At 36.5% G+C, this 12,697-nt stretch overlaps 1 protein-coding gene across 1 annotated transcript in view; it reads right to left on the minus strand.

Annotated features, from left to right (window-relative positions):
- Positions 1-10,957: 10,957 nt before the first annotated feature.
- Positions 10,958-12,697, minus strand: part of TBX4 (T-box transcription factor 4) — a 233,241-nt gene continuing 231,501 nt past the window's right edge. The window contains exon 9 of the mRNA XM_082245737.1: positions 10,958-12,102. Within this exon, the coding sequence (XP_082101863.1) occupies positions 11,480-12,102 (623 nt within the window). The 3' untranslated portion in view covers positions 10,958-11,479. The remainder of the gene's footprint in view (positions 12,103-12,697) is intronic.

Genomic DNA, 12,697 nt, shown 5'->3' on the forward strand with positions numbered 1-12,697 from the left:
GAGCGAACGAAAGGTTAACCTTTGGTTCATTCCTGTGACTGCATCTGTCTGCATTACAATAAAAAAGTTTTATTTGTATCCCGTTGTGGTGTGCGGCTGCCTATTTCAAGTTTCCTTATACAGAATTATTTCTTCATTGATTTTTGCTTATATTTATTTGTAGAAAGGTTTGTTTGCCCTACTGTGGATTATTATTATTGTGTCACTGATGATTATTTCCTTTTCTTTATTTTTTACTTTTGATATTAACCGCCTTAGCGGTATCCCCGAGCGTGACTCGGGGTAGGAATTTTCTGCTATTAGCGGTATCCCCGAGTCACGCTCGGGGTCAATTGGCAGAGCGTGCAGACAGCGCAGCGGAGCTTCTCTTACCTTATCCTGGCGATCCAGCGATGAGCTCTCATTGCTGTGACCGCCAGCCGAGATCTCCGCCGCTCGTCTGTCGGTAGGAGGACTTCCTAGTTCCGTTCCCTGCAGCAGCAATGCTGCATGGGAGCGGGACTAGGGAGGGAAATTCAAAAAAAAAAAAACCGTTGCACAAAACACATAACACATTTTATATTATATATATGCATATATATATATATGCATATATATATATATATATATATATATATATATGCATATATATATATATATATATATATATATATATATATATATATGCATATATATATATATATATATATATATATATATATATATATATATATATATATATATATATATATATATATGTATATATGTATATATATATATACCTATATACACACACATATATATATATATATATAAAATTATATTATTGATTCGATTATAATTCATGCGTTATATATATATATATATATATATATATATATATATATATATATATATATATATATATACACACACACATATATATATATCTATATACACACATATATATATAATATATAACGCATGAATAATAATCTAATCAATAATATAATTTTATTATATATATTATATATTAAATAATAAAATAATATTATTGATTCGATTATAATTCACTTGTTTGTGTTTCAAATTTATCACATCTGAGATGTCTACTAGAGACTTGTTTTGGTCAGGTTTAAGTCAGTAATTACTAAGAATCGTAGGCCTATAATACATAACGCCAAATTTCCATGAAAAGAATTGTACCGCTTTTGGAACAGAATTCCTGACAGAATCATACCGCCAGGGAGGTTAAGTAGCAGCTTAATATCACTGAGCATTGCATTTAATTGTTTTTAAGAGGGCGGTGGAATTTAGCTATTATTATTTAGACTTTGTTCATAGTATATATGCAAGCAGCAATCAAATAACCAGTTTCAGGTCTGCTTCATGAGAGATTACCTCAGATAATTAGAGGCATTTATGTTTGTGTATTATTTTTAGCACAAAAGATCATTTGAGTTCTTGGTATACATTTGAAAATGTTTCCAATTTTTTAAAATATGCTTTGAAAAACATTATCCTATAGACTCTCCAAAAACAATTTGGATGCAAATATGAGCCCCGGTTGTTTGATATAATGCATTAACCAGTATATCAGACTTTCTTTTATTTCTTATGCAAACAATATTCTTTTCAAATTCAAAGATTGCTTCTGAGTGACAACTGTTTCTTTTTTTGCTGAATTTCAAACAACTTTACTTATGGTTAGATATCAGTGAACAAGCAACTTTCATATGCTACCTTGAGATTACATTATGCTCTAACCTCTTAATCTGATTTAGTAAAGGACTAAACTCAAAGTTAAAACATTTCCTTATTTTTACCTACTTAAAATAATTCAGCACATATGTGCTATCTAACCGAGATGCATCTAACTGGTAGTAAAATATTAGCCCTTAAATAGCCATGTGTGGATCACTTTACATACTTTTGCTTGTGACAAAAAGTTAAGTCAAGTTAATTGCAAACATACAGTACATATATGTAGTATAGTGATACCAGCATCCAATCCAATCCAATCCAAATAGAAATGAAGATAAAGAGGGCACTCTTGAGGAAGGTGGGCTGTGACCTGATGAAATGTTTGTGTATTAAATCAATCATTTCATTACTATATGTGGTGCATTTCTCACTATTGTTCTTTTAAGAAAATGTTATGACTAGGGATCGACCGATTATCAGCAAAGCCGATATATCGGGTGCCGATTGCACTTTCCCCGATATATCGGAAACGGCCCCTGAGGTTACCAATATTACCGGTATTTCGGGAAAGTGCTTGCACTGGAGTGATGCCTGCAGCTAGAGGCATCGACCTGATACCGGTGTCCAAAGCTGATGGTCGGCTGTCTTGTAATGACTACTGATGCGGCTGAGAATCCGCTCGGCTGTCATTACAAGGAGCAGGAAGATGTCCCCCCCTCCCGCCACCTTCCACGGCTTGCCCGGGTTTCCTGTCCCACCGGGAGATCCGGGCAACCAGCCTGCATGGCCGCAGAAGAGAAGACCCAATCAAAGCCGCATTCGGCTCTGATCGGATCTCCATGTAAAAACCCGGAAGTGATGTCATGACATCACTTCCGGGTACTCGGCGCCAAATTAAAAAAAAAATACAGCATTCAAAACAGCCAAACTTGGTGTTTTGAATGCTTTTAAGTGCAGAGGAGGGGTTTGGGGTCTTTTATACCCCCAGATCCCTCCACAAGAGTACCTGTGAAAAAAAAAAATAATATATATTTTTTTAAATGTACGAAAATATCGGCCAATATAAGCCAAAACTGATATGCGATGACCAAAATATTGGTATCGGCAATAAAAAAAACGATATCGGTCGATCACTAGTTATGACATTTGTGCTTTAAAAGCATAAAAAAGATAGTAGTAGGAAGTTTGTGTGATTGATAGAGATGGTGACCTGTTAACAGTCTGTCTACACTTCTGAAACACAACACTCTACTCTTGTGGAAGAACTATAAGTGTTTTTCATACCTTCTTCCAAATAAGTATAGTATTTAAATGGCTACTTTGATGTATCAACATTTCTGTAGGTCCCATAAAGTTGAGTTACAAAAGACTCAATTACAAATACTCTTAAAACCTAAAATGGCATCCTCCCCCATATCCCATATCTGCATAACAAAGTTATTTTGTTTTCTTCTGTACTGTAGAAATATCTTGCCCCACTAGGAACCCTCCACTGGGAACCCTCCAGACATTTCTGGTGACTCATGACAATGTATTTATAGATAATTAGCAGTATGTAACATATGATCAGATCACCTCTACTGGCTATAACAGGGCTGGCATGTAGGGTGTGGTGCAGCACCTCTCCTCTGGTTCATAACATTATTATTATTATTATTATTATACAGGATTTATATAGTGCCAACAGTTTGCGCAGCGCTTTACAGTGTGGGGAAGACAATACAGTTACAATACAATTCAATACAGGAGGAATCAGAGGGCCCTGCTCGTTAGAGCTTACAATCTAGAAGGGAGGGTATATTTCTCTAATGGCAAGCACACTCCAACATGTGAACTTAACCCATCTTTGTTAAATATATAGAAAGATAAAAATAGTAACCAGTCTTACACATTTCAGACAATCCTGACCTTCATCATAGCTATAGTAAAGTTGAAACACTGGAGTGTGCTGGCCATTTGTCACATTTGTGTGGTAATAGTGAGACAGTGCTCAAATTTAAATGTGAATAAATTAATTGAATTAATATAAATACACAAGTCACAAAAAACACAATGAGTAAAATATAAAGGAAATGGGAGTTTAACCCCTAAAGTGCTCAGATATTAAAGTGATTGTGCATAAATTGCAAGTGCAAAAACGTGCAGCAAAAACAATTATGTGCTTGTTCTTAAAGTGCTTCATGTGCAGCAAAATTGCATTTCTTCATGCAGATGGGGAATCCTTCACATAGTGCTCAGCCCACTTACCAGACGACCCCTTGGGGTCTAGCGTAGGTAAATGGTGTCTTTACTCCCAGTATTTCCTATCTCCCCGCATGGGTCCCGTGCTACGCCCTACGTCACTTCTGGGTTCTGGAACGCAGCTGGAACGCAAACCGGCCACGGCGCTGCTCTTCAGCTGTATCTATGAAACTCAAACTGTAAGTGACTACTTTTTTTATTAAACCGGAATTTATGCATACTATGCCATGAGATCTTTGCATCTTTTATGTCATGCCAATACCGCCCTACGCTTGAACGGGACGGATATTGGGATCCAGAGCCAGCCCTTGTAACCAGCAGTAGGAGATCCTGGACATATTTTCAAGCGGGGAGATAGGAAATACTGGGAGTAAAGACACCATTTACCTACGCTAGACCCCAAGGGGTCATCTGGTAAGTGGGCTGAGCACTAGGTGATGGATTCCCCATCTGCATGAAGAAATCCAATTTTGCTGCACATGAAGCACTTTAAGAACGAGCACATAATTTATTTTATTTATTTCAGGTTCTGATATAGCGCTGTCAATTGTTTTTGCTGCATGTTGGAATTATAAAGACTGCCAATATATTCACAATCACTTTAATATCTGAGCACTTTAGGGGTTAAACTCCCCTTTCCTTTATATTTTACTCATTGTGTTTTTTGTGATTTGTGTATTTATATTTATTCAATTAATTTATTCACATTTACATTTAAGCGCTGTCTCACTTTTACCACATTTTTCACAACCTATTGTTGTTTAGACTAGCTGCTCAATTTCTTTTTTTTCATTGTATACACACAAAAATAATTTACACCTGAAAATATCTAGGCGCGATCACGTGAGTAAATAATACTTACAAACCATTCCAGCATTTGTCACATTCACAGATAACATCCTGTTTGTCTTTCCTGTAGTTCAGTAAGCTGACCACCCAAGATCACACAGATTTCATTTTGTTTTTTTGTTTTTTTTGTTTTTAAAAGGTGATGACTTTAGTAAGCCTAAGTTTTTATTTGCAAATCGATAATGAATTTACAAATACTACCATGGTTTATTATTTTCTGACAGAACTTTTAACGCAGAGCAAAATATGACATTTTTAGGTTGCAGCAATGAAACAGTGTAACTTTCATTTTGATATACTACATGATCTCCAATTTAGACTTCAGTGTTGTTGTGGAGCAATGCATGCAGGCCCTGAGCTTCCATTTACTCAAATCAGACTTTGAAAACCAGTTTATAACTCTTTTAGAATCGCCTTTAGGCAATTAAGCTGGCCAAAGATGGATCGTATTTTGACTGGTTAAGCAGGGACTTGCCAAGATTCGACCCATGTATGGGCAGGCTGATTGTAATCAAGTTGATTTCTAAAATCACTTAGGTATAAACAGCATGTCGGAATGCTAACATAAAATTATTGCCAGCAGTGTTCTCCAGTCAGGGAGAGCTCCCCACGCCCCCCTGCCCGGAGAACACAATAGCTCTGTGGGAGCTCACTGTGTTGATGGGGGATTCAAGCGGTTTTCCATGGGTTACAGGAAAGAAAATCGCATCATATGTGACCTGCCATAGACATGCACCATCTCAAAAGCAAGCTAACAAAATATATATAATTATGTTAGTGCAACACTTTCTGTGATATCTTCTATCTTAAGTTGTTCTTAAACAAGATAAACCCTTTCTTTTCCTGATGAAATAGACTTCAGTAAAAAAGAAGTATATCATTCTTAGTCAGTAAGATGCATCCCATCTATATTGTCCACCAGGGCCGTCTTTAATATTGATTTTACCCTGGGCAAATATTTTCTTGGGTCCTCCAAAATCCACTTATTACCTATTTGCAGGCAGTGGGGGCTCAAGGGGCAGCTGCTTTGGGCCCCACAACAACGACTGGGCCCTGGGCAGTTGCCCCTTTTGCCCTGTGTTAAAGACGGCCCTGTTGTACACCTTAGTAAAATAGAATGTAAAAAATGAATTACTGCTTTTGGGTAAGAAATAAAATCTGCAATATACGTTTTTCTCTAACTTATTCTAACTTAAACTAAACGTTTTCTATTTCACACATACTGGGCTACCCACATACACAATCTTCCATACTTCCTTTGAACATTTTCTTTTTATGAAAACTACCAAACTACTAGTAACATTTCTAGGAGTGAAAACAGATAAATTGCTGCTAATTTGTAAAATAAAGACTCTGTGTAGTACATTATTTTTTTTTCTTTAAAAGTTCTTCTGAGCAAAGCAATCTGTTTTATACAATATAGGTCTAAAACAACATTAGGGCAAAGAGGGGAAGAAAATATAGCAAATAAATGACAAAAGATGTAAGTGAGTATAACTCTTGAGCATCAACTACCTCATGTGTTGTATTTTATTTTTTCAGAAATTTCCCATGCATCCCAGTCTGTATGCATTAGACTGTAATACAAAAAAAAAAAAAATAATAATAATAATAATACTCTACCAGTGCTTCTGTCAAACATTTAACAGTCTCTTATGTGGGCAGTTAAAATAAAAAACGTGTTATTAAACAAACAACTAAACATTTGTAGAGAAGCTAATAATTAAAAAAATGTCATCATCTAGTAAGAAGTGTGGCATGGGCTGTATGCAAACTGCTAACATTTTCAATGTGGCAACAAAAATTCAATTTAATTCAAGAGTCTGCAATTAAGAAACAGAGGGCATTGAAATTCAAACAGTTGTTCCTACGTGATGCGGTGGATCATTTAATGGATAGGAAATGTAATCAAAAAGAAAACAACACTGGATATTGATGCATCTGTTTTGATGACTAGATGATGATGTAGTGATGGGTAAGAAGTGGAAATTGGTTAGGGTAGTAACAAAGAGACTTTAGAGGACAAGGGTGGTATTAAAAATGAGTTATTGGTAGAGTATCACCACAAATATTAATTATTATAAAAGCAGAGATTCTTGTAAATGGGCAGCTCTGAAGTTGATGATACTCCTACAGTCAATCTTTGTTGAGGGTGGGCAAAATTGATAATTTTCATATCTCTTCAGGTTCCAGAGGCTTTGAGTCATACATCAAACAATGAGGTTTCTTTCCACCTCTATTACTGCAGGAAAAAAAATACAATAACAGCACTAGCACCAGTTAATTTGATGTGATGGAATTTTCTTTCCAGCTGTCATGCCACGCTGAACACTTACTATGATACGTTTGTGGTGTCCTGAATATACCTGAATAACAGAAATTATGACACAATAGACATAAGGAATTGTGAACAGAAACAGAAAATAGGAGGAAATCCCTGCAAATTAAGGGAATACCTTTTGCCCCCTCAGGTCGCCAGAACTAGTGTCCCCACTGGAAGATTTCCCCTCTTTTACTTTTCTGGGGACAACCCAGAATTTGGGATTTTCTTTTGTGTTTTGGTAAATAGGACAAATAGAGAGGGTGAATCTCCCTAACAGGGACAAAGACAGCAATAAAAACAGACAACTGTTCTGATCCCTCTCCAAAACTGAAAAAATTAAAAGTTTTGCCTTTAGTTATACTTTAACAGTCCTTTTGGAAAAATCAAAACACTATGGAAGATGAAATGATCAACCTAAGGCATGCTCAGCTGTCCACAACAAGTATTGTGGACCGTTGCAAAATTAACCTAGATAAGCAAGGGTCTTTGGTCACTTCTCCCTGATATGGACATATATGGATATAGACAGAGCAATTACAACTTAGATTCATTATTACAATGCCTATATGTCTGCTGCAGGACCCCATCCTGCCCAATTGTGCCTACATGTACTAGAATACTTCAGATAAATACATGGTTCGCAGTACTTTCAGTTAATATTACTTCAAGGTTTCTCAACCCCCTTAAAAATAAAAAATATATGTTCCGGACCGCCCACCGCATATATACTGTGGCAGGGCGGCCCGGCTGCCCAAAATTACGTACATGTACGTGATTTTGTGCAGGTGATGTAGGGACCTGCCGATTGTTAGGAGGAATGAGAGAACGGTAGTCTGCCTATGTAAACAAGGCTGTTCTGTCAGGGAGTAAAAGAGAGATCTTGTGTTTCAGCTAAGCTGGAACACAGATCTCTCTTTACCTCCAGTGCATCCACTACCCCCACAGTTAGAAAGCACTCCTTAGGAGCACACCTAACCCCTTGATCGCCCCTGGTGTTAACCCCTTCCCTGCCAGTGTCATTTGTACAGTAACAGTGCATTTTTTTAGCACTGATCACTGTATTGGTGTCACTGGTCCTCAAAAACTGTCACTTGGTGTCAGATTTGTCGGCCGCAATGTCGAAGTCCCGCTAAAAATCGTTGATCTCCGCCATCACTAGTAAAAACAATAAAAAAAAAGAAAAAGTCCATAAATGTATTCGATAGTTCGAAGACGCTATAACTTTTGCGCAAACCAATCAATATACACTTATGTAAAAAAATTTTTACCAAAAATATTTAGCAGAATACATATTGGTCTAAATTGTGTTTCTTTTTTTTGTTTATAGGGCAAAAAATAAAAACTGCACAGGTGATCAAATACCACCAAAAGAAAGCTCTGTTTGTGGGGGAACAAAAGACATCAATTTTATTTGAGTACAGCTTCGCACGTCTGCACAATTGACAGTTAAAGCAACGCAGTGCCATATTGCAAAAAATGGTCTGATCATTAAGAGGGTAAAACCTTCCAGAAGTGGTAATGGCTTTTATGCTGGTTCAAGCCCAGAACATGTTATAACATCCAAAAAAAATGTCAAAAAGGTTTCTGTTTATTTATTTATTTGCTATTTACAGCAAAACAGACCTCCCTATATTTTAATCAGGACACTAGATGAGTGTCCATAACAAATATGACTGGTTCTGGAAAATAAGGTAGCATTTTTATTATTTTTATTTATTTAGAGGATAAGTCCACTAGTCTGAACACTTTACATGTTACACCAGTATTTAGGGTTTAACACCCTGATCCCCCCCCTTCCCTGTGACAGCAGGTGGAGGATCCTCTCCCCACACCCACTCTCAGATTTCAAAAATAGTGTGGCTGTGTGGTGCTCTACCTGCACAGCTGTGTCATCTCTTAGATTGTAAGCTCTAATGAGCAGGGCCCTCTGATTCCTACTGTATTAAAGTGTATTGTATTTGTACTGTCTTCCCTCAAGTTGTAAATCGCTGCATAAACTGTCGGTGCTATATAAATCCTATATAATAATAATAATGATAATAATAATTTATTCACAGGAATCTGTGAATGAATGAACTTCAAGAACCGTCATCAACTGTGGTGAGCACTCTTGTAGCTCTTTGACATTTCCTGGAGCTTTCAAACAGAAAGTGCAAGTGCATGTGCACAAAGCTGTAGGCAGTATCTGTTAGAGTCTGACATTGCACCCATGATTTGCTGATTGTGGATGCAATGCTCTGCAGGAAAAAATAATAAATGCATTTTTATACCTGCAAAAACATGTGCATTTATTATTATTTTAAAAGATGAATTTAGCCTTTAGGCCTATAGTGAGAAATGTGAATCCATCCTAAGGTTTTCTTATGTGGAATGGATCATTTTGGGTACCATTCATGCCATCTTGGTCTTCTTCTGTTGTTTTACTCTGAGGTTTACTTCCTAAAGATAAACAGGCTGTTCACTTTGCAAGGAATTTCTACTCAGCAAAGGAATTTTCCCATAGCTGGGTAAAGCTCTGCCATCTTCCATCATCCAGTCATGTGCAACTGTTTTTTTTTATTTCCTTTGCATGTGATTGGGTATTCTTTGCAAAGTAAATTTTCACCCTATTCACTAAGCTAAGGCTTATACTAAAGCTGGCCATACATGGCCATACATGGTTCAGTTTTTTTCATTCAGCCTGGGGGCTGAACAAAAAACTAAACTGATTCTCCCATTAACACATTTGTGATGGATGGAGGAATCATCCCCACTGTGCTTTTGTATTTTGACAGTGGGGCGACTCCCCACTGTCAGAGTATACGGATTAAGTGCTGCAGCTATTGGTTGCAACCTCTGATAGAGTGGCTTTTATCTGACAGGGCAATTAAACAGAAGTCAATTGGTAGATTGACTTCTGTTCAACTGTAGTGGCCATACATGGATAGAAATTTGTCCAGTCCCTGCTGAACCAGTCAAATTTTAACCCATCTATTGCCACTGTTAGGTTTCAGAGGCAGCAGGCTACAAATTTGTAGACTATTTAATTTTTTTAAAAGATTCTGAATCTATTCGTCTGATCTTATGAGTAACACTGTGGAGACATATTAAATACACCCCTAACTGAAATGACTTTTATGTAATTAATTACTGATGCAGTCTTCCCAATGCTTTGTTTTGTTGTCAGATAGTTGCTTGCATTGGAGGCTTTTCACTCTCTCTAGGGCTGGTGGAGGATCCCTCTGGGTACAGCATTGATATGTCTAAAATAAATTTTGTTTCTAGTTGAAAACTCACCCCTAAGGATATCAGCAAATGTATGAAAACTTATCAGCTCCAGGACATATTTTACCCCAGCGTGAGTAATAAGTATCATAACAATAATAAATGACAGACAACACGAACATTGGTATTGTGTTATTGTTACCTCTTTTTACATGTTTCAAATATATATTGCTTATTCTTACCCTTTTCAGTCAATCTTCTCTTTTGGGTGGAATTCAAATGAAAAAAAGCAATCATTACGCAAACACTTAAAATCAAATCACATCATTTTAATGTTTTTCACTATTCCAGAGGAAATAAAAATGACCAATAAAGAAACAAAAAATCTATATTATGTCTGAAAGTGTGGCTACTTTTCTGAAAAAAAGATTTATGATTTATGGACGCGATAGACTGAAGAATATAGTCTTAAAATTTAGACTTGACACCAGCTTCAAATATAATCTATAGCTTCAAATACGGATATTGAAAACAACTGCAGCTGTGGCATCATCAGAAAATGTGCTTTTATCCCCCTTCATTCATTCATTATAGACAAAAAAATATCTATGATCTATCTTAAAAATGACATTTTCAATTTGTTTGGATGAAGCTGGATTTCTCATAGATGGTATAGATTATTGTCTGATAGATATAAATGCTTTTTCACTTACTTCCATTAGCCCTCTTTACTTTAGTTTTTTTCTACATCAACATAAAAAATCTTAAATAGATGTTTTCAAAAACCCTGGTAACATTCACAATTTTATTAAGCATATCATCTGTAAAAGCAAAGCTTCAACGCGGCCTCATTTTTGATAGATATATATATATATACTTTTATATATATATACACATATGTATAGATATAAATAGCTATTCAGCATGCAAACATTTTTAGTGATTTCATCATTGTATTTTTTTTCTCAATCCTACAAATATCTGCTATGGCACCTGTTTTGATCAACTCAATGTTGCGTACATGGTAGACACAAGCCATCTTGATGGATAATTTTACCCTGTATAGTATTCCTTTGGAATCATGGAAGAAGAGTTTACTTAAGTGCAGGATACTCACAGGTGTTAACACAACATAGTATAGATTGTCTTGGTCAATAGAGCATGACTGGAGTTTGAGTATTCAGTCTGTTGCAGCTGCAGTCATCCATCGGTCCAGTTTTCCACAGTCCCCATGCCTGAATGATACTGTAGGGATGATTCTCTAGATAAAGAAAAGCTTTGAGAATATAAAAACTCATTGGCTGTGTTTATGTGAGGAGATGGAGGTTTTCTTTCACACAGAGAAGGGTGAACTCTCTCTCTAGGAAAAGATGAAGTGGGAACTCTTTCCCGTACCTGAGACTGTGAAAGCTGATTGTAGACACTAAAGTGAGATTCACTTGAAGGCTGCGATCCTTGGCTTGCAATTGTTGGAAGGCGAGGCATCATGGTGGTGGTGGAAAAGTGAGTCGGAAAAGGTTGGTATGGTACAGTTTCCATTGTTTGGACACTATAACTTGTGTAAGGTGCAACAGAAGTCCACATATTACAGCTTAATGGTGGGGGTGGTGGAGGTAAATCATCAACTCCTGATACTCCGCCAATTTCGGGTCCTGAAGTAGAGTACATGCATGCATCTCTGGGTGTCACATCATTGCGATAAGGTGGGCTCAACATCTGTTGGTCATACGGTGGAGGGGATCGAAAGTAGTGATCGTCTGTCATAGAAGAAGAGGGATCTAGGTAAGATCTCTTGCAAGGAAGCTCAAGGTGGCGTGCACCCTCTGTAAAAGAAAGAACTAAGCATTTAGAGAAGTGCTTAATGCATGCCATGAAACTTCCTGATTCATTTGGAAAGTATTATATGACTCAATATGATTCGTCAACACGATATTTGGAGGTGGTAGTACTACTTCAACTTAATGATTCTGTAAGCAAAATGTGAGACATTTATCAACACTACCTTGTTCTCTGCAGTTGCCAATCTTCTGCCTATTTTATTTTTAATGCAAGTTAAGGGCCAATTAAATTTCCTGTTCACAATTTACATAATTAATTTGCCACTTGTGAAAAAAGCATATTTGTTTAAAAAGTGCTTTTTTAGCACTTCTAGGTGGTACGACAGTTCTGAGGTTAAGTTAATTTTGCTAAATATGTGCTCACAGTTGCTGCACAACTGGGAAAATAGGTTTACAATTGCTTTTTGGCACTAACACACAAAACTAAATCTCTAATTGGGGTCACAAAACAGGCCCTAATATTAATATGCTAATATTTTTAAATGCAAATTACACATTGTTGGATACACAACCATTTTAAAAAATGTCATCTGATGTATTTTATTACTAAACATGATGCAAAGAAAATCATAGTGATTCA

This window comes from Pelophylax lessonae (genome assembly GCF_965119305.1).
Source record: "Pelophylax lessonae genome assembly, chromosome: 2".
In the NCBI taxonomy this organism is placed as follows: domain Eukaryota; kingdom Metazoa; phylum Chordata; class Amphibia; order Anura; family Ranidae; genus Pelophylax; species Pelophylax lessonae.